The 24,216-nt window shown below is 40.3% G+C and overlaps 1 protein-coding gene across 2 annotated transcripts in view; it reads left to right on the forward strand.

The window, feature by feature from the left end:
• Window positions 1–24,216, forward strand: part of ankdd1a (ankyrin repeat and death domain containing 1A) — a 139,586-nt gene that overhangs the window by 51,902 nt on the left and 63,468 nt on the right. For both annotated transcript variants that reach the window (XM_051920232.1, XM_051920231.1), the window contains exon 5: window positions 7,297–7,395. In XM_051920232.1, coding sequence (XP_051776192.1) covers window positions 7,297–7,395 — 99 coding nt within the window. The remainder of the gene's footprint in view (window positions 1–7,296; window positions 7,396–24,216) is intronic.

The raw sequence follows: 24,216 nt of genomic DNA on the forward strand, positions 1-24,216 counted from the left end.
GAACAACGAGGAAGCCACTGCTCTTCAAAAAAAAAAAGCATTGGCACATAACTGAAATTTGCCAAAGACCATTTTGGCACTCCACAACACTATTTGGAAAATGTTTTGTGGACTGGTAAAACTAATCTTCATTCATTCTGGCACTTCATGCAGTTTAGCCTCTTTGCCAGATGTTAAGGATGATTTGTGTTTGTATCACAAATTATGTTATGTCTTCAGGGTTTTCTTATGGTATTTTGTATATTCTGTATTTTTATTCAAGCTAATTGTCTCTTTTTCTAATTAATAGTTTGTGTTTCCTGTATTTACATGATATTTAGTGTTTTTTGCAGATATTCGTATCCAATGTTGAATTTCTTTGAGGTGCTTGAGGCATGGGAAAGGTGCTGTATAAATAAAATATAGTTTTATTATTATTATTTTTTATGAAATATATGCAGACATACATATGGCATAAAAAGGACACCATGTAACATGAAAATATCATGATTTGGTGCTGTTTTACGGCCTTGGGGCCAGGACAGCTAAGTTTATTAAAGTAGCTGAAGTTCAGTAGGAGCTGAGGGATGCAACAGAAAAGTGACCCTTAAAACCAAACCAAATCTACTACAGAATGGCTTCAAAAAAAGGAAATCTGCCTTTTGGAGTGGCGCAGTCCAGAACTTAACACACCAGACATCCTAAGAATATGGCGGAACTGAAGCAGTTCTCTAAGGAAGGTCTGATCTGCAGCTACAAGAAGGGCTTGTTTGAGGTTATTGCTGCCAAAGAAGGTTTAACCAATTATTAAATCCAATGGTTCACTTATTGCTGCCACAGCACAGCATGAAAGATTGTTTGTTTGTGTTATTAGCTGAAGCATGTGTTTGTGTACACATGTGACTTAGATGAAGATCAGGTCAAATTTTATAAACAATTAATGCCAAAACAGTTAATTTCAAAGGGTTCACATATGCTGTCTTGTTTCTGTAACTGAATTACTATTAGAAATGACAAGTAGTAGTCAGACCTTAAAAAAAAATAAAAAAAAAAACTTGTTCTGAAGCATCTTTTTTACACCACGATGAGCTGACGCACAAAGGATTCTGCTATCCAGTCCTTTGTTTTAACATGGAGTTTAATATTTTATACTGCCTAGTTCAGATTTTTCCACCTGTAATGAATGAAGGCTGATATTTTTTTCTTTCTATGTTTTCCTTGTCTTTTTCATTGGTTAAATGTAGGTTGTAGCATGGTACTCCAAAGTTTTTCCAATTTTTGACCACTGCCTCCATTCATCCCATAACCTAGACAGAACTTTATTTGTCCCCTGGGGGGAAATTTAGTTTTTTACAGAAGTTAGATTCACAAATATTGTCATAGAAACCGGGGTGTCAGCGAGCCCCAAACTCCAACACAAACACACCAAGAGTCCTGGGTATAAGTAAAGGTTGGATTTTATTCACCACAATATCTCCAATGTAACACCAGCACAAATTTTTCTCTTCTCCACAATTCACCTTTCACCACTGCACTACCCTTCTCTAGTTGAGTCTTGCTGTCTGTCCTTCCAGCTCTGACACGCCTGGATAAGAGAGTGTGGTCCCTTTTATTAAACACCTGGGAGTACTTCCAGTTCCAGGCCTGCTTCCCGTTGGAAATACTTCCTGGTCATGCTGGAGTCCCATACAGCAGGGAGCATGTCTCCCTGCAACGTCCTCTTTCGGTACCCACTGACCCCAGCAGAGCTGCTCTACCAGACTACATCTCCCATTATGCACTGCTGGGGACCAATATCTGGAGCCGCTGCCATCTAGCGCGCTGGGGGAGTGAAAAGTCCTCAGCAACATCTTCCACATCCGGTCGGCTGTCTGTCCATTCTTTTTGGCCCTCTCTTCAGGGTCTGATCCCCTTCTCCTCCCCTCTTCTGGCCGGAATGCCCATCCAGCACATGTGGCATTTACAGTAGGTAAGTAAGTAAATAAATAAATATACACAGACACTTTGGTCTGACTACACACTGTAATGACTATAAAGAAAGAAAAGTTCTAACTTGGATGTCACAGCCACAGTGAGGTATTATGTAAACGTATTTCTGTTGATATGAAGGCGCTCCAGTAACTGTTCTTGACACACTAATGCTGAATAATACGTTGACTGAAAGTACTCAGTGTTAGTGTGTCAGAGAGAGGATGTGCAGTATTCTTCATAATGACACTCAGTTTTGTTTTAATTCTTTCCTTTGGTAATATCTCAAGGAGGTCCTGAGTGCATCATAAAACAGAGTTTGCCCATTTAAATAGCTTGTTCATTCGGTGGGCATCTCTTGAAGTGATGTTACCAGCCCAGCATACCACAGTGTACAAAATCACACTGGCCATCACAGAGTTACAGAAGATGTGTAGGGTGTCACTTCCCACATTAAAGGCATTAAAGGAATGTAGTCTCGTAAGGAGAAAGAGCCTGAACTACCCTTTCTTATATAGTTCTTCTATGTTCTGAGACCAGTACAACCTATTATTAATGTGGACCCCAAGTACCTGTTGGAATTGACCACCCCTACATCCACTCCTTGAACAGTGAATGAACAAAGAGGCTGTTTGGTGTGGCTAAAGCCAATAACCAGTTCCTTGGTCTCGCTGATGTTAAGATGCATACAATTCTTTTTGCACCAAGAAACAAACTTTTCCACCACACTCCTATACTCTTGTCTCATCTCCTTTATCAATATATAAAATTGAAATATAAGTACAGAATCATCTGAGAATTTCTGCATGTGACATTATCCTTATAGTGACTTGATATTTATAGTTTGAGGTGTATAGAGTAAAGAAAAAAGGAGACATGACTGTGTTACGTATCAGAAACACTGTCTTTGAGTCTCTCAAACTATGGTCTTCCTTACAGGTAGTCCATTATTTAGGACACAGTAAGCTCATCCACCTGCATATTTCTGAGCTTACCCCTTAACAGGAATGGCTGGATGGTGCTGAAAGCACTGGAGAAATCAAAAAACACAGTTCTCACAGTGCTGCCAGTTTTGTTCAAGTGATAATGAGACTTGTGGAGAAAGTAGACAATTGCATCCTTCACTCCAATTTTTGTCTGATAGGCAAACAGTTGTGGGTCCAGGTGGTCAACAACAAGAGGACTGCTATAGACCAGGACCAGTCTCTCAAAGGTCTTCATGATGTGAGGCATAAGTGCCATTCGTCTGTAGTCATTGGGTGAAGAGGCACTGACCTTCTTTGGAGCAGGAAAAGTGCAGAATGTTTTCCACAACAGTGGCAACAATGTAAGAATGGACATTTTCTGTAATATCAGAACTGAAAAATTAATATTTTGTGAAGCATTCAACAGAACAGAGCCAAAATGATTGTATTCCCTTCATTGTTCTTTCCATCATCAGAGATAATCACAAATGAAAAGAAACCAGTTTTCTAAGCAGGTACAAACAACAGACAATTTGTTGTCAGTTCACGAGCACTGAGGAAATTTAAGAAAGGCTGTTATCACTAATAACAAGATGGATTCATATACTGTAAATTAGACTGATAGCTGGAGGTGAAAATGGAAAATACGTCAGCAGGCAAGCAGTAAAACTAAATAGACATAAGGAAGCAGGCAACAACCTGCCATGCACAGTAGGTGAAAGTTAAATCACAAAAGGCAGTTACCTAACTCAAGTTTCAATCCAAAAAAATAAAAATTCTGATGTGACTAATACATGACTTTCTCTATATTTACAACATTAACATTATGCAAATTTACCAAAATATATGCACAATGCAATACTCCAAGTTTATCTTTTACATTTTAATATGCTTTAAACACAAATCTATCATGGTAGCTTAATAAAGGCATATAAGAGAATCAATGTTTCGTTGTAATTAAGAGTTTAAGCTATTGTGACTACTGTGTTTGAAAATTTTTAACTTAAAAGCTCAAAACTTTAGCTTTGGATTAAACTTGAAATTCAAAGATGAGTTTCTTTCAGTCCTAAATGCATATGGCAAATTTTGTGAATATTTTGAGCAGTAGTTTGGCAGTTGTTGATATCGGCTTTAGAAACTTTTAAAGTTCAAACTGCCAAGCTAAACAATTGGAATTTACCCAAAGCCTACTCAGCTCTTCAGACTAACCAGTGCAAGTGGTCCACAAAGCTATGGAGAAGGGGAAGCATGAGATGAGTTAGAGAACACATTACTCAAGAATCGGTCCATTCATCCCTACATTACACTGTCCACAAAATTTAACTTCACACACATATCTTTAAAAAATGCCCAAGTCTTTTCTATTTGAAACATGGAATAAACAAAAACACTAGAATACTAAGAGTTAGAAAAAAATGATGAGGCAAAGACGTGTGAGACTCAATGGCTAAACAAAATCTGCAGGTCAGGCTTACAGTGCATCCGGAAAGTATTCATAGCGCATCACTTTTTCCACATTTTGTTATGTTACAGCTCTATTCCAAAATGGATTAAATTAATTTTTTCCTCAGAATTCAACACACAACTTCCCATAATGACAATGTGAAAAAAGTTTACTCGAGGTTTTTGCAAATTTATTAAAAATAAAAAAACTGAGAAATCAGATGTACATAAGTATTCACAGCCTTTGCTCAATACTTTGTCGATGCACCTTTGGCAGCAATTACAGCCTCAAGTCTTTTTCAATATGATGCCACAAGCTTGGTACACCTATCCTTGGCCAGTTTCACCCATTCCTCTTTCCAGCACCTCTCAAGCTCCACCAGGTTGGATGGGAAGCGTCGATGCACAGCCATTTTAAGATCTCTCCAGAGATGTTCAATCGGATTCAAGTCTGGGCTCTGGCTGGGCCACTCAAGGACATTCACAGAGTTGTCCTGAAGCCACTTCTTTGATATCATGGCTGTGTGCTTAGGGTCGTTCTCCTGCTGAAAGATGACGCCCCAGTCTGAGGTCAAGAGCGCTCTGGAGCAGGTTTTCATCCAGGATGTCTCTGTACATTGCTGCAGTCATCTTTCCCTTTATCCTGACTAGTCTCCCAGTCTCTTCCGCTTAAAAACATCCTCACAGCATGATGCTGCCACCACCATGCTTCACTGTAGGGATGGTATTGGCCTGGTGATGAGCTGTGCCTGGTGTCCTGCAAATGTGACGCCTGGCATTCACACCAAAGAGTTCAATCTTTGTCTCATCAGGCCAGAGAATTTTCTTTCTCATGGTCTGAGAGTCCTTCAGGTGCCTTTTGGCAAACTCCAGGCGGGCTGCCATGTGCCTTTTACTAAGGAGTGGCTTCCGTCTGGCCACTCTACCATACAGGCCTGATTGGTGGATTGCTGCAGAGATGGTTGTCCTTCTGAAAGGTTCTCCTCTCTCCACAGAGGACCTCTGGAGCTCTGACAGAGTGACCATCGGATTCTTGGTCACCTCCCTGACTAAGGCCCTTCTCCCCCGATTGCTCAGTTTAGATGGCCGGTCAGCTCTAGGAAGAGTCCTGGTGGTTTCGAACTTCTTCCACTTACGGATGATGGAGGCCACTGTGCTCATTGGGACCTTCAAAGCAGCAGAAATTTTTCTCTAACCTTCCCCAGATTTGTTCCTCGAGACAATCCTGTCTCGGAGGTCTACAGACAATTCCTTTGACTTCATGCTTGGTTTGTGCTCTGACATGAACTGTCAACTGTGGGACCTTATATAGACTTTGGACTTAGTGTCTTCTCTCGGGTGCAAGACTGTGACTCAAACATCACAATATATACTTTATATATGGCCTATAGTTACTTGGATATGACTGATAACCCTTTTCATTTAACACAATAATATTTACTATTTTCTAGTAATTAGAGATTTTCCCAGTACATAGTGACTTTCTAAAAATATGCGCCAATGTTTTACACATACTCTACATTCACCCTCCCCCAGAGCATATAAATGTTATCTTATCCTGGTGATTGGTTTGATTTCAGCCTATTTAATGTGAGCAATAGTTCTCCCTCTACAATTTCCAAATCACTAAGATGTATTGCTGTACGTACTGTATGAAGGAGATTCCAGCAGAATTTCCTGACACACTTCTGCTGAATAATTTGTTCGCAAAAAGTCCTCATTGCTAGTGTGTCAGAGAAAGATGATATTTAGCATTGTTCATAAAGCCCTTCAGGATTGTCTACAGTACTCAAAGCTTGTCAATGGCAGTTGAAGTATATAAAAATTAATTTAACTATCTGGAATGTCTTGAAAGAAATTGTCACTGAAACTTCTGCAGAATGGTAAAAGTTTTCCTGTTTGTTCAATTTAGAGGGAAAATCAGTTTGCTAGCTAATGATAACTGGCATTTTAATTTGGGCTCATGCAATGTTATGATTAATTAATTTCTGTGTAGAATTTTGCCTTTCTTTGCTCTTGTTTCTTGCATTGTATGTTTTTTTTTTTACAATAAGTTATGAACTATTTATTTTGTTCAGTTTCTAAATCATTTGCCAGCTAGTAAGATATGTGTAATTTCTGTTGCTGCAAGTTTCACAGAGCACTTGATGTTTATTTCGACAATCCAGGTGAATAGGATGGATGAGCTTGTTGGAGTGATAGCCTGGGGAAGCCTTCCAAGTGGGAAGACAGAATTTCCGAGTCCCTAGTTGGAATTTTCAACTGGAACAACTCATTAAGTTGGATTTCCAACTTAGAAACTCTGGGCTGGACTGTGAAGTCCGAGTTTGTCCAACTTCAGATCATGAAGTCAATCTAAAATTGTACATACATGGCAAACTTTAGTGAAAGCTGTAGTATTAAATTGTTTATTAGCACTATTAGTCTACTTGTGTCTCATTAAATCAGTCACACAACACAGTCCAATTTATATCTGTGGACATGCTTTTACAGTGTTTGAATGTGTGAAATACTGTGTAATATGTTGTTATCAACTGCTATTTATTTCATGGGAGGAAGGACAACAGAGGTTTTCCTAAATGTGTTCTTATTAGTTTTACTGAAACACAATCAACTCAGGTGTGATATCATTCCCAGCTACGATATCCAACTTCCAAGATAAATGGAATGCAGCATAATATATTCTAACAAAGTAGGCAGGGCAGAGCAGACTTGTACTTCTGCAGTGATAGACAGTCTGAAGGATTTTCTGGCTTTAATAGAGTGTTCCAGGTTACATCCTATTTGGCTGTGCCCAGCTGGACAAATAATTAATTCCATTATCATGGGGTAGAAGTGACAACTGGATTATATTCAGTTTTGGAAAAATAAAGGTGATCACTACATGAACAATTTTATACATATATAACTATTTAATTTTCTGCTTCTGTTATTTACACAGGAAGGTCTGACGGCATTACATTTTGCTGCAAATGGTGGCCATGATAGATGTATGAAGCTGCTATTGGAGTCTTCTTGTGACATTAATGCTATGACAAACGTGAGTCAAGTCAGCAATAACTTTGTCAAATGCTTTTTGAAAGTCCAAGTAAATTATTTATGATTTGCTTTTATGTACCAATCCAGTTAGCAGATACAGAAGTATAACAGAGCAGTTTGCAGCATTGTCCTGGTGTAAACACATGCTGGATATTATCTGGAATATTATTTTCATAAAAATAGTCTTAATTTATTCTGATTATTCTTTCCATAATCTAAACCACAAGTAAGCGGTAATAGTAGTAGTAGTAGTAGTAGTAGTAGTAGTAGTAGTAGTAGTGTCAAATTGCTTATAATTTCTGGGATGCATTTTGTCTATTCTTGTGGACTGTCTAAGATTATGTAAATAAAGGCAATGACAGAAAATTGCAGTAAAAGTCGTGTAAAGTGACATTGCCTTTAGAGTTGCAGGAGGTGGGAATCTTTCTATTATACGGCCCACCCACATTCATATAGAACCAATTACCTTTGGACATACAAACCATTGTGGATATGGTATGAAAAACGAGTATTTGGAGAAAAAACACAGAGTCTTACTTTTGCATTTTAAAATCTTGGCACAAAACCCATTTTACTCCCGACTTATTCCTTTTTAATTCTTCTTTTATATAAAGTATTTTTATTAGCAATGTGCTGCACAATTTTATTCATTTTCTACCTCTACTACTGGTACTTTCCAGAAAAACAGAGACAGGCCTACACAGTGACCTTTAAGACACTTTTATGCAGGTAACACTAAAGACTGTCTAGAGCCCAATATTTATTTCTACTGTAAAATAAACAGGAACACAGAAAAAGATTTGGGGTAGCCCCATATACTTGGTAATATCTGGCGAACTGAAGCAAAAAAAACCAATAATAATATGTGTTTACAGACGTGAGTCCAAAACAGAACTGAGAACTTGGACCTAAAATGGATGTTACATAGGTGGTAGGAAGTAAGAGAATGGCTCAGCAGAACTGGAGGTGGAAATGACGTTTTTGATAGGCAATTCATGGAAGTGGAAGTGATGTGTCATAGGATGTAGGTTCTTCAGTTAGTCTGCTGAGGGACAGAAGAGAGAGTGTTAGAAAAACACATTACTTCAAGCCTGTAAACCGTCTCCCATGTGTATGTGTGTGACACACCCTCCACCCAAACAACTCCCCCATACTCCCCTCCACCACCCCACGAACCCAGACTGAGAGGTTGTCAACCCAAGAAATAGCATAGGGATTGGCTTGGAACAAACCTTGGCAATAAACAACAGTAAATCTATAAGGCTGAAGATCCAAGAACCACCTTGTGACTCAGGAGGTAATAACTTCAGCTTTGTAACTGCCCATTTGATCGCCAAAGCCTCTTGTTCCACTGCTGCATACCTGGCTTTTTTGTCCAGCAGTTTCTGGCTCAGGAACATTACAGGGTGTTTAACACCATCAGCGCTTTGGTTCAGCATGGCACCATGTCCTCTGTCCGAAGCATCTGTCTGGAGAATAAAAGGTAAAGAGAAGTCAAGGGCCTCTTTTACATCATGAAATGCAGTGTCAGTGTTTTCATCCCATACCACATGATTAGGGGCCCTCTTCTTTGTTAAATTAGTTGAGGGCATCACTCTCTCTGAAAAGTGGGGCACAAACTGGAGGTAGTATCCCACCAATCCAACAAAGGCTTGGACCTGCCTTTTGGTTTTTAGGCAGGGCTATATTCAAAATGGCATCAAATTTGGAACACTGTGGTCTTACTGTGCTCTTGCCTACCAGTTAGCCCAAATATTTAGCCTTGTTTAATCCAAAGAAACACTTCTTGGGATTAATTCTGAGACTGGCCTCACCAAGTGTTTGAAGCACATCTCGGACCTGCTCTGGGTGTTTATAATATGTTTCGGAATAGATTACAATGTCATCCAGGTAGGCAGCACTATCAGAGTTTTGGGGACATAGCACTTTATCCACCAGACGCTGGAAGGTGGCTGGAGCCCTGTGCAGCAAAAATTTAAGAACATGTAATTGCTAGTGTCCTCTAGGGGTTCCTAAATGTACCTGTTAAAGTAGTCTGTTAAAGGAACTTACCAATACCCTTTTGTTATGTCAAAGGCGATCAAGTACTTTGCTTTACCGAGCCACTCGAGGAGTTCGTCCACACGGGGCATATCATAAGTGTCCAATTGAGAGAGTTGATTAAGCTGACAGAAGTCATTGCAAAATCTCGAACTCCCATCATGCTCAGGGACCAAGACAATGGGACTGGATCAGGAACTAAAACTTCCTCTATAACACCTAGGTCCCGCATTTGCTTAATCTCATGTTCCACTTATGTCTTTTTTGCATCCAGGAGTCCATAGGGGTTTACTCTGATGGTCACGCCGATTCAGTTAAATTGGCATGCACAATCAAGGAGGTCCGCCCTGGTTTTTCACTAACCATCTCTGGGACAGACAGGATTACTGATTCCAGCTCCAGCTTTTGTTTGGGCATCAAAATGGAGCCAGAGTTAAGGTTTAAGTTATTAGTAATAGGGAGCAGGGCTGGTTGAAGTAAGGGTCTTGTTCCCTTTCATTCCATGGCTTCAGCAAGTTGACGTGATATACCTGCTTGCTCGGTCAACAATTATGTTGTTTAACACTAGAATCCCTCAAGCCTATGAAAAAAGTCATAATTCCGGGCCACCTTAAATTCCTTCGCACCTCTTCATCAGCGTCTTTGTTTTGCAAATGTATCAAGCAGCAAGCAGCCTGCTATCCTATCCCCCACCAAATCAGCTGAAGTGATATGGAAAATTCTCAGCGCTCAAGTCTGCTTATCTGGGTGTGAGGTGCCCTGAGTTGTATTCATGTGTGTTCTGTTTCTGCAACAATCTGGATAAATATAGGATGAAAGGAAATGTGAGGCAGGAAATGTTGAAGACATAACTAAAACAGAAACTTTTTTCATTTTATAGTAATAATTGATAAAATGTTGATGTGAAATGTATAATGTATGAAAACTGAAGTTCAAATATCAAATAAATGCTTTCACAAAATATATAACAAAACAAGCGCACCTTTATTCAAAAATATTACCAAAGAAAAAGAAATTATTTAATTTACATTTTGCTGTCAATATGTAAAAACCGAAGCCCATTTATCAATTGCATGGCTCGTTTAGAGGTAAGAACGACTGCTTCTAAACCAATTGGTTGCCATTTCATTCATAGATCTTCCCTGCATTTTCCATTTTGAGTAGTGAGCTAGTACTATGGACCTTTTCATTGATTCCCAGCCAATAGAAATGGAGTTTTATATGCTGTAGAGTTTTTTGATACCCAGGTGGGCATATACAAGTTCAGAGAACTGCTGCCAGAAAGTTTGTGGGTCTAGTAGCAATGACCTTACCTCCCCCTTGTGCTCAGCTACCCTATATGACAAATCTTTTTCAGTAACAAATTGGGGTCCTGATGGCATGGAAGGTGCATGTGGTTGCCGTTCATGGAAACTACTGCATTTCTGGTAAATTTTAGGGAGTTGTCATTCCACTGTTTCCTTTTAAAAGAGACCAAAATTTGCCTAAATTGAAAGTGTCATGAAGATAGCGGCTCATTGCCAGTTGATGATGTTCATAGCCGAGTCGACTCAATTTCCATCATGTCACACAGAGCCACCCCGGGATTCTATATACATGGCATGGAGACAGTTTGGGGCAGATTGACACTGTCCATAACCAGGCTCAAAGATTTCACTGGAGTGGAATGAATTTTACCGCTTTTAATGTTTGGCCAGTTGTGACCCAGTATTACCAGATAAGGGTTTTGGAGAACGGCCACTCCCGTTGCCCTCAAGGTGTTGTCATAATTAATGATACAAGTGGCAGACCTATACTACCGAGTTTCCCGGTGAATACAGGTTAGCCTGGTCTTTTCTTTAAGCCATTGTTGTGGCAAAACCACAAGCAACAATAGAAATGTTCCTGCTGGAATCTATGAGTGCTGTTACTTTATTCCCTTTGCCCAGACAGGGGGATAGCAATTACATAATACCTTCCTCCCTTTGCCCAGCTACATTGTACTGGTTCTGTGATATTGGGACAGTTGGGGATCATTTGGCCAACCTCGCTGCACTTGAAACAGCATGGGACAGGGCTGTATTTTCATTTTGGCTGTGGACTCCATGTCCCGGTGGTTGGCTTATTATGGGTGATTTGTCCTGTATTGATTTGACGAATGGACTGTTCTGATCACTTGAATTGGTAAGCTGTATCTCGAGTATCTCAACTAGGGCTTCAATGCTTTTATAAGAAAATCAGGGAAGGCATTCACTAATAAGTCACAAGCTACATGCTCCACGACCTTTTTGGCATCCAGCCTAAACCAGTGTTCAGCCTTACCACAAATGTTGTACGCCTGGGGATGAGATGGCCACTCTGGGTCAAATCGTCATTCTTGGGACACCCTTGCCTGCTGGTCTGGCAAAATACCATAGTGCTTGAGGACCTCTGCCTTTAGGCTGTCGTAGTTTGCAGTGGCTTCTTCTCTGAGTTCATAATAAGCCTACTGCACCTTGCCTTTCAGGAATAGTGCCAGTATGTTGGCCTATTCTACATGCTCCCAATGATGCTGGATAGCTGTGCGTTCAAAAATAAGAAAATCAGACTCAATATCACGGTCATGCGGGAGGGTGACACTTGCTTGAGCTTGCGCTTCAGTCTTTGTGAGTTGCGTCTGGGTTTCTCCCAACTTTACCTTGAGCCTCTGTAGCTCCAAAATAGAAATGAGAACTTGGAGATAAGATGGCCGTTATATAGGTTGTAGGCAGGAAGAGGAGGGCTCAACAGGACCAGATGTGGAAGTGACATCTTTGATAGGCAGGTTCTAGGAGACCAGAAGTGGAAGTGATGTGTTCTGGGAAGCAGGTTCCTCAGATGGTCTGCAGAAGGACAGAAGAGAAAGTGTTAGAATACAGTGCCAACTCCTGGTCTGGCGGAGAAACATATTTATTCACGCTGTAAACTGTCTCCCATGCACACGTGTGTGACACCACATTCAGGCACATATAGCAACAATTCAGGCCCTTGTGAAAATCTGCATCTCATATACATTCAACATATAGTATATGCACATGCATTCACTTGCTGGCAATCTTATTAGCATAGTCCTTAATCTGATAGCATCTTCAGAACACTGTAAAACTTTACAAATGGTTTGCTGTGCACACTGTATTTCCTTTTCTTAACCTTTCTTTCATCAACAAATTAATTTATCAAAGGTATACTCATCTGCTGCCACAAGGCTGAGAATATATGGAGACATTAGAGAGGGAATCAGTAGTATGGATGGTGGTGGGCAACCTGTTCCACCAACTCAAAACCATACACGAAAAGAGTCTGGATTGAATAGATGCCATGTAGAGGTTGGGTCTCCATATGTTCAGGTGCTGATCCACTGACTATTCTGTAGGCAGGCATCAGGGATTTGAACTTAATGCATGCTGCTACAGGGAGCCAATAGAGTGACCTGAAGAGAGGAGTGGCATGTGCTCGTCTCAGTTGGTTAAATAAAAGACAGGCTGCTGCATTCTGGATCATCTGCAGCAACTTGATCACACATGTGCGTACTCCTGCCAGAAGTGAGTTGCAGTAGTTCACACTCAACAGGACCAAAGCCTGGACCAGAAGTTGTGCTGCATACTCTGTCAGAAAAGGCCTGATGTTGCGGATATTGTACAGCACGAACTGCCTGAACGAGAAACAGTAGAAATGTGTTCAGAAAATGTTAGCTGCTCATCAGTCACCACCCCAAGGTTGCAAACTGCACTGGTGGGAGTTAGGAACATTGAACCAAACTGTACAGAGATGGGGGGTTGAACATATTGGCTGGCTTTAACCATATTCATGGTTAAAGTTTTGTCTGGGACGTAAACAAGCTGACAGGATTGTGCTTTTAGGTCTTCAATCTGAATAACCAAAATTATTCCTGGGAAAGCAAAAGACCAATCCCAATGTACTAGAATTTGAGGGGAAAAAATGCTTGATGCGCTTTGACACCACATTGCTCACCCATCTCCAAGACTAGATACAGATTTTGTTTTGGTGTCTACAAGAACTTTTAAGTCATTAAGCCTATCATTGTTTTTATCAATCACTATTAAAATGATCCTTGGATTATATTGAACAGAATACTTATGGATCAGGTTTTATTAAGACTAGAATCTCTGAAGCCTACAAAAAAAAGATGTAATCACGGGCCACCTTAAATTCCTTCACACTTCTCCATCAACGTCTTTTGTTTTATAAGCAGCCTGGTATCCCATCCCCCACCGACGGAGCTAAAGTCAGTCGCAAAATTCTCAGAGCTCAAGTGTGTCAAAGGCTTCTCCTTTTTGGGTGCATAAACCGTCAGCATGGCACTTGCAGATCTAAACACTAGCATGGCGAATTGCTCATGTACTAAAGTGACTTTAGCTGCAGGTGGAAGTACCGTTTTATTTATGATGCCAAGCAGAGCTGTGTTGCGGTGCAGCAGTCTATTAGCCAGTGAAAGCGCTGTGAAGAAGCTGTCTGCTATGGTTCTGGCTTTGTCCAGAAATGGCTCCATAAGCTTTATGACCACAGACTCGGAAAGTCTTTGCCCTGGGTTGTAACTCGAAACACAGTCCTCAACAAAACATTGGCAGATGTCTGAAATTGCAGTAAATCTGTCTTTTTTTCACACATTCTGCACGGGTGTCTTCATTGTCAAAGTGCAAATACCACATGGTATTTTGATAGTGGTCACTGGACATTGTATCTTTGATTGCCGCTACAACAAATCGTTCTGAGCAGGCATCAACAGCAGGAACTGTGGTCATCACTGCTCTTGTGAAAAGAATGGAGGTAAACACAATCAGCTCAGAGAGGGAGATGCAAGTTCGTTGTGCCACGTGAACATCACTGACAGAATAAAATAGAATAATAAAAAAAGCTCAAACTTTTACAAGTAGCCAAAATTTACACCGGGTGTTACAGACTCAAATAAAATGTATGTTTTTATTATATTATAGTAATAATAGCAGCTCACTACTCAAAACGTGCAGCGCCCGGACTCAAACCCACAACTTTTTGGTTATAAGGCAGTAGTTCTTACCTCTGCACCATCCAATAATACATATCAACTTTCTGTCGATTGACATTTGAGTTTGGGTTTTTAACTCATTGACAGCAACATGTAAATTGAATGAGGTTATATTCTTGAATAAAAGCCCACGTGTTTATTTGATATGTGTACTAAAGTATTCACACATTATACACTTCACATTATTATTAGTATAACATGTAAAAAGTTTCTGTTTCAGGTATGTGTTCGGCATTTTTGCTTCACATTCCTGTTGTCCTACATTTACACAGATCGTTGTAGACACGGAACACACATGAAATGTATATATTCCAAAAACAATATATTATTTACCCTACACAACTCCCGGCAACTGACACCCAGATAAACACACTTGAGCTCTGAGAATTTTTGTGACTGACTTCAGCCCTGTTGGTGGGGGATGGGATAGCAGGCTGCTTGCTGCTTGTGCTGAGTGACACATTTGCAAAACAAAGATGCTGATGGAGAGGTGCGAAGGAATTTAAGGTGGCCCGGGATTATGACTTTTTTCGTCGGCTACAGGGATTCTAGTGTTAAGGCTGATACCAATCACTGATTTTAATGTTACTGGATCGACTGATTCTGATACTGATTACGATATTTCTTTTTCTTTATCCTTTTAAAAAACTTTTTACACAAAGCTCCTGCATAACTGGACTCATAGAAGCCTTAATCCTATATCAAATGTGTTAACTTTGATATTTATATAATTAAACTATAGACTACAGGTGTTAACTGTTCATTTTTTTATTAACAAAATTAAATTCTGTAAGCTTATTTTTAGTGACCATAAAAACACTAAAATAAATACAATTTCTTTAAAATACTTTAATAAAAATATGTACAGAAATATGTATCAATAATACAAAAAATATGTTTCTTATAATTATAAGCTGTCATGTGATTTAATTTCTTCTGTTAAGTACCTATCTGAAAAAAAGGTTAATTGAAAAAAAAGCAGTTTTCACCATTACTCTAACAAAAATATATATATATTCTCACATGATTAATTAATTGCTATTGTCAATTAAACTGCTTAAACGGAAATATACATTCATTTAATCATTTTAATCATTAATTGCACTACAGCTTTTTCTGCTTAAAATATACATTTATTATATTTATATAGGTGTGTGTTTTCCTTCAGTTTAAAAGATAGACCTTTATAAATCTTTCTTGACGTTTAATTTTAAATATGCATTAACATTTTAATGATGCAGTATTTGTTTCTTTTCTGTGGTTGCCAGAACGTATACAGTATGACACATACAAACAAATAATATACACAATATAAATCTTTAAAAAAGCTAAAAATGATTGAAATATTTATACAACGTAAGATGTTTCAGGGGTGCGGAAATCCAATGCCTGACTCGTCCGACACGGGTAAATTGACCGTTGGACAAGCGTGTTTTTCTGTTTCAGTTGTCCGCGGACAAGTACAATTTTCTGGAGAAAAATATTTTATGTGCTGTGCAGGGCACATTTTACCACTACTTTCACATTTTAAACATTTGGGTACGTACTTTGTGCGGAAACAGTCTACTTAGGCATGTTCTTCATGTCTCAAATTGGTCTTCAATATTGTTTACAAAATGACAGCTGATTTTTCAAAGGGGAAGCACTCTTACGGTCTTACATAAGTATTTTACCCTAATACTTACACGCTTGGAGATGCGGTCATTTTTTTCATGCCGACATTACGATGTAATCTGATGATTTTTCATTATAATCAATAACTTTCATATATTACCAGTAATGGCGTACTGCACGATAACATGCAGTGAATAAATACACTTGACTTGAGCATTCCTAGTTTTCATCCTCTTTCCCTGTACGTTTAGCATTCATTTGCTCAGAGGTTGATGCGCTTGCTGCTTCCTGAGCAGCTCTTCTTTTCTCCACTGTAGCGGCCCACTGCTTCTCTTCTTTCGTTGGCATCTTTTCGCGTTAAAACTGATTAAGTTAGTTTTTGTGTTGCAATTACTTAGTACGTTTTCTTTAATTTTTCACTTAAACTGGCACTTAAGTCTTCAGTCTGACTCAAGAATGATTAGCGAAGGTGGTGGGGAATGAGAACGGCTCCCATACGCATGCGCTGCCCTGCTGCGCACTGCCGAGAGTTGATTCAACAATAAAATAAAATAAAAATAAAGAGTAATACAAATCATCACCCCGAAAGCGGATAGTAGACGTCACGTAGTATACTGTATGTGTACCAAATTTCAAGTCAAAAGGTGAAATGGTTTGCGAGCCACAGGTGATTTAAAATCCTGGACAGACAAATGAACAGCCACGGTAGCGTATTATAGAAGATTGATAAAATTCATTGTTTCTACATAAAAATGCAATTATTTTACTTACAATACAATTGTTTTCACCACATAACAAAGCTTGTTAGGCAGTTAATCTTTCCTGAAATTTGCGATTTCGTGTAGGTTGTGATATATTGAGGAGTTAAGAAATTTACTGCGTGACAACATCAATTTTGATGAGCTGTCAATAGATCGTTTTTGATTAGCGAATATTTCAGATAAAACAAGTTGGTTTCATGCTGTCAGTTTATTAAAAATAAAGAAGCAAACATTCTAACGGTTTCCAAAGGTTATGAAATATCTATAAAAATCTTCACTGTAACTGTAGTATGTGAAACAGAACTAGTGTAGCTATAATGAAGGCATTGTTTATTAGTGAGTTAAAATGATAAGGGAATCTTTTATAAAATGTTCTAGAGCAAGGTGGCAAAATACTACTCCCTGAAAGAACTTTTTTCAGTTTTAAAATGGAAGACAGTTTTGGTATCAATAAAAGAGATCAGAAAAAATAAACTATTTTTCACTTTTGTTATTTGTTTATGGACAAGTGAATTTAACTGGCGGACAAGTGGATTTTCTAAGTTTACTTGTCCGTGGACAAGTAGAAAAAAATTTGATTTCCACACCCCTGTGTTTACCAAGAAGAAACAACGCTAACATGCTAAACAGGTTTATAAGTAAATGACAAATTTTGCTGTTACACTAATAAGCCTGTTGTTTACTAAGAAGCAATTTCAAATTCTTCATTATATTTTTTCCCCTAATTAAAATTAACTATTGTACTTAACATAGTTTGTGGTCCAAACAAAGACAAATAGTGTCCATTGTGATTAAAAGATAAAACAATAATGTCTGAATTCATTAAAGTAACTTGTAGCGGGTTCCTCTAATTACCATGGGATGTCCATGACACACACAAGAACCTTGTACGTATGCTAAGTAAGAGTTTAACCTAATAGATTTGGAAATGGATAGAACCTTAGCATTATCACACTTTCAAAATAGCTAAATCTCACAGCAGTGGTTTACGATGACTCAGGAGCCGCAGAGAGTGGCAGCCTTTTTAGCAGCTCTGTGTACGACTTTATTTTTCTACCTTTTATTTTTCTCTTTATTATTTTTTATTGATCACTCCTATCACTTTCTTTTATATGGATTCGTTCCCTGGACACTTTTACTTTTACAACGTGGACATGGATATTTACACGCCGAGACTCGTCCTATTCAAGTAGTCAACTTCAAGCACTGAGAACAAATGCCAGTGTCGGTGTGGTTCCCTATTTACCCAACGAGGTAAGAAGGCGGTATCGTGGCAGCAGAGCCGGCACTAAGCTAAAAATGAAGCGGCTTGCGAGAAAGTGGCATTTTAAGCCTTCTGTGATCCTGAGAAATGTGAACTTGCTACCAAATAAGATCAACGAACTGGCTGCGCTGGGGAAAAATGTCAGAACCTACAGAGAATGCAGTTTGTTGTGCTTTTGCGAAACGTGGCTAACTACCACCATCCCAGATGCTAACGTGGAGCTACCCGGGTTTAGCACAGTTAGAGCGGACAGAGATGCAAGTACCTGCGGGAAGCACAAAGGAGAAGGACTCGCTCTCTATGTCAATACAAAGTGGTGTAACTCTGGACATGTAAACGTCAAAATCTCCACTCGCTGTAGGGACATCGAACTGTTGGCCTTAAGTTTGTGTCCCTATTACTTGCCCAGAGAGTTTGGACACGTCATTGTTGTTATTGTTTACATCCCTCCTTGGGCGGACGTGGAGATAGCAAGTGACATCATCCATTCTGCTGTTGCTAAGTTACAAACACAGCACCCTGAGGCGCTTGTGCTAATCGCTGGGGATTTTAACCATGTAACGCTGGACAAAACATTACCTGCCTTCTCCCAGTATGTGGACTGTAACACCCGTGGGAAATAAGACTATTGACTTACTGTATGCAAACGTTAAAGATGCATACAGTGCCACCCCGCTGCCTGCGCTTGGGAAAGCAGATCATAACCTGGTTCTGCTTCAGCCTCACTACAAACCAAGAGTGAGGGAGCTACCTATAACCACACGCTCATTCAGGAAGTGGTCCCCTGAAGCAGAGCAGGCTCTGAGGGACTGCTTTGGAACTACGGACTGGGATATCCTGCAGGGATCACATAGTGAGAACATTGAGGAGGTTGTTGACTGCACTACTGACTACATCAGCTTCTGTATGGACATTGTAGTTCCAGTAAGAACAGTACGCGGCTATGCTAACAACAAGCCATGGATTACAAGTGACATCAAGGGCCTTTTGAACCAGAAGAAAAGGGCTTTTAAAGGTGGTGATCAGCATGAGCTCAAGCGCGTGCAGAAGGAACTCCGAGTCCAGCGAAGGAGCAGTACAGGAGAAAGCTGGAGCAGAAGTTGCAGAATAACAGCATGAAGGAAGTGTGGGATGGGATGAAGATCATCACTGGTTGCAGCTCGAAGCAGGCTGCCACCCTCGAGAGAGACGTGAAGAGAGCAAACCAAATGAACAACTTCTTTAACAGGTTTGACCACCCTAACCCACTCTCACCTCGGAGTACTACACCCTCCACCCATCCTTCTGCTGATACCAGCATAGGAGAGACATCCCCACCCACAATTACAGCAGCCCAGGTAAGCAGAGAGCTGAGGAGACTTTGTGCCAGCAAAGCAGCGGGTCCAGATGGAGTATCGCCACGACTGCTGAAGGTCTGTGCGCTGGAGCTGGGGAGTCCTCTACAGCGCATCTTCAACCAGAGCCTGAAACAGGGGAGAGTCCCGAGGCTTTGGAAAACATCTTGTATCACCCCAGTCCCAAAGGTATCATGTCCTAGTGAGCTGAACGACTTCCGGCCTGTCGCTCTGATGTCACATGTGATGAAGACCATGGAGCAGCTACTGCTTCACCACCTGAGGCCACACGTACGCCACGCCCTTGACCATCTGCAGTTCGCATACCAGGAGAAGGTGGGAGCGGAGGATGCCATCATCTATATGCTACACCGATCCCTCTCCCACTTGGACAGAGGCAGTGGTGCTGTAAGAATTATGTTTCTAGACTTCTCTAGCGCCTTCAACACCATCCAACCTCTGCTCGTTAGGGACAAGCTGACAGAGATGGGAGTAGATTCATACCTAGTGGCATGGATCGTGGAGTATCTTACAAACAGACCTCAGTATGTGCGTCTCGGGAACTGCAGGTCTGACATTGTGGTCAGCAACACAGGAGCGCCACAGGGGACTGTACTTTCTCCGGTCCTGTTCAGCCTATATACATCGGACTTCCAATATAACTCGGAGTCCTGCCACGTGCAAAAGTTCGCAAACAACACTGCTATCGTGGGCTGCATCAGGAGTGGCAGGAGGAGGAGTATAGGAACCTCATCAAGAACTTTGTTAAATGGTGCGACTCAAACCACGTACAACTGAACACCAGCAAAACCAAGGAGCTGGAGGTGGATTTTAGGAGGCCCAGGTCCCTCCTGGATCCCGTGATCATCAGAGGTGACTGTGTGCAGAGGGTACAGACCTATAAATACCTGGGAGTGCAGCTGGATGATAAATTGGACTGGACTGCCAATACTGATTCTCTGTGCAAGAGAGGACAGAGCCGGCTATACTTCCTTAGCAGACTGGCGTCCTTCAACATCTGCAATAAGATGCTGCAGATGTTCTATCAGACAGTTGTGGCGAGTGCCCTCTTCTACTTAGTGGTGTGCTGGAGAGGTAGCATAAAGGAGGACGCCTCACGTCTGGACAAACTGGTGAGGAAGGCAGGCTCTATTGTAGACATGGAGCTGGACAGTTTGATATCCATGGCAGAGCGACGGGCGCTCAGCAGGCTCCTATCAATTATGGAGAATCCACTGCATCCACTAAACAGTACCATCTCCAGACAGAGGAGCAGCTTCAGCGACAGACTGCTGTCACTGTCCTGCTCCACTGACAGACTGAGGAGATCGTTCCTCCCCCAAACTATGCGACACTTCAGTTCCACCTAGGAGGGTAAACGTTAACATTATTCAAAGTTATTGTCTGTTTTTACCTACATTTTTATTACTCTTTAATATTGTTTTTTTGTATCAGTATGCTGCTGCTGGAGTATGTGAATTTCCCCTTGGGATTAATAAAGTATCTATCTATCTATCTATCTATCTATCTATCTATCTATCTATCTATCTATCTATCTATTACTTTGATCCCCTTTTCTGGTGGTGACTTTTGCAAACTAGGCACAAGAAAATAACCACCCAGACCGAATCAACACAATGAAACAAGCAGTGAATATACAGTATTAGAGAACTCCATACATAATTATACATATATTTCCCCTTATAACATCAAACAAAAAGAAAACAAAACAAATAAACAAATAATGATTTAAATGGGAATACCATTGAATAACCACCCCTGTCATGGAACTGAATTAGTGCACTAATTAAGGAAAGAAAAAGAGAAGAAAAGAGAATAACGATAATGCCTGCTTACAGACAGTACATGAATATAACCAGCACATACATATATATGTTTACCCCACAATAAACAGACCCCTGTCCCATTTTAACAAATAAGCTTATCTCTGTGCATTTTCTCAATTATCCAATCTGTCTGGGTAATCCACAGTTAATTCCAGGTTAAATAAGAATTGAAACAATTGGTACACTTTCCCTTTAAGGTATAATTGAGTGTTCTCAATGATTCTGAACTGTATTCTATCCTAGAAGCCGTTGACGGCCTCACTCAGGTGTCATGGCGTTAAAGCGTCTCTCAATATGAAGCGGAATTTTGTGCCTTTTTTGAAGCGCCTCTTCAACTTCTTTTCCAGGTTCCTCCTCCCCTCCTTTCCAAAAGCATGCCTCCTTTTATGAAGAAAGTCAATCCCCTTATGTCATATAACAAAGCATTATGCAAGGACTCACAGTCACAGCTTGGCCCTCTTCTCCCCTTAAAGTGATATCCTACAATTATTTAATTCCCAGGACATATGTTTTCAAAAGAGAACAAGGCAATAGAAACAGAAAAGCAGGGAACAGGACCTGCTACAAGCTTTTCTTGCGTTTTGTCTAATTTTGCAGGAAATCTTCTCAGATTCTTTTTTCAGTTTCTTTAATGTAAACACTAATATTTCAATCATGTCACACTCTGCTAAAACAAGCCCTGACTTGCTGTACTTTTTTTACACTACAGTAAACTCACTGCAAAAAAACAAAAAAAAAGATGTGCACTGGCTCAACTATTGTAAAGGAGCATTGCAACTACATAACCATAAAGCTTAGAAAAACAGGGGCAGAAAAGAGTTTTTTGTGATCAGGCAATTTACCAATCACGGATCGAATCTTTTGAAGTGATCAATCAGAGCATCCCTCATGTATGCCATGAGGATGTCAAATCTACGAATCATTATAGCTGTTGCAATGCAAATTGATATTTCACATTCTGATAATTATTTGTAAATTGTAATTTAAAAGGTATTTTGTGACCTAAATAAAGAAATAGTCTTCTTTAATCTTCTTTCAGCAAGTAATTTTGAACTCTCCAAATTTTAGGAATGCTGTAACCTGTTTTACAAAGGTGCTTTGTTATAACTCTGTACACAACATTAACTCTTTTAGGGCGGATGTCGACTTTTGTCGACAGGAGGGGTTGAAGGCGAATGTCGACAAAAGTCGACATCCAGGGATAAAGGGCGACAATCAGCTGTTAATGGCGACAAATCTCACTGTCACGTCACAGGCATTCCCTCTGTGCTTGGAGGAATGCTAGACTCGTTGACTCGGCAAATAAACATTGCGTGTGCGTGAGTTGCGAAATGTAAACAAAGGCAAGATGGCACCGACATGTGAAAAGGCAGCGAAGCAAGTGCAGAAAAGAAAACACTTGGCAGACGTTGTTTTGCGCATTACCGCGGAGTCGGACTCTTGATTTTTCAGAATCGGACTTTATTGGCAGTGATCAGGAGATCGAGCAAGAGAGTTAGAAGCAGGCATCAGCTGATCAGACACCAGCCGATGCCGCGCGAGCGGATCTGCTGCCAGTTGAGTGCCTTCGCGCAGCCGATGCATCTATGGCAAGGTTCGCATGGGATAAATACACATACATTGATCCGTTGAGAGCCGATCTGGCTACCGGAGTTTACAAGACGGCATGGCTTGCTTTTGGACACGACAGATCACCAGCTGCTGTACTTCAGGCTGCTCTCTCCTGATGCTGCTTTTCAGCTACTGTCAGACGAGACAAACAGGTAGGCAGAGATTTTTTTTGAATCGCGGGCTGCGTTTGCATCGCATTCTCGTTATTCAAAGTGGAAACCCACAACGAAAGACGAGATGAAGCGCGCTGTGGCATTACAAATAGAGATGGGACAGAACTGGTGATATAACTTCAGGGAGCATTGGTCCAAACGTGTTTTGTCCCCTGGTGGCTTAGGTACGTGCTGCTGCAAAGTTTTATTCACTTCTGTAATAAACAGAAGCAAATCCCATGGGGTGAGCCAGGCTATAATGCCATACATAAAGTTCATAAAGTTTCAGAAGATGAAAAGAGGTAACAATACGGTTTTCATGCAGGCAGAAAACTTGGTGGCAGTGGCATGGCACAATGGCAAATGGGTGACTTGTCTCTCTACAGTACACACTAACAATATATGTTAGAAAATGCAGCAACAGACAATTGAAAAATAGGCATCAAAACAACACATAGAGAATTCAGGCTCATACAACATGCAAGACAGTAACATTTGTCAAAAGTAAATTTTTTTTGTTGATTTGATATGTTAAACAATTGCTTTGTGTTCTTTTTTAAAAAATGTTAGTTTTTGGAAAAATATTCAGCCCTGGGAGAAAAGAAACAAAAAAAAATTAGCCCTAAAAGAGTTAAATAAGCCATTTATACCGAGTAGGTCATAAACTGGCCAGCTAGTCTGAGATAAAAGGGCAATCTAGATGGACAGAATGGTATAATTTTCAGCCTCAAATCTTGTTGAAACAAGAATAGGTATGAAGCACAGACAGGAGGACTGAGGCGTGGCTGTATAAGATTGGTCATTGGATAAGGGGGGCCACTCTGAACCACTGCACCCCACTGGTCCATGACATGTGACCAGAATTGGTATAAGTTCGGTTTCTCTACCTCTGTATGTCTTTCTGTGACATCCATCTAGGAGGTGGCCAGGCTATACTCCATTAAAAGGTGAATCAAGGGCCATACTGGACAAGGCTAGACCAAAGAATAATCAAACCGTGAGCAACCAGGGAGTCTAAGCAAGATGAAGTGATCATATTGTTATATTGCCAACGCAAATTTTAACTCTGCTGATTATTTTTGGGCATATTATCTCTAACACAGAAATAAATGTGCAATGTAACTGCTTATTATTTTCATCCATCCAATTGCCTATTGTTATAGATGTAAAAGGGAA

Source organism: Erpetoichthys calabaricus, chromosome 17 (genome assembly GCF_900747795.2).
Source record: "Erpetoichthys calabaricus chromosome 17, fErpCal1.3, whole genome shotgun sequence".
In the NCBI taxonomy this organism is placed as follows: domain Eukaryota; kingdom Metazoa; phylum Chordata; class Cladistia; order Polypteriformes; family Polypteridae; genus Erpetoichthys; species Erpetoichthys calabaricus.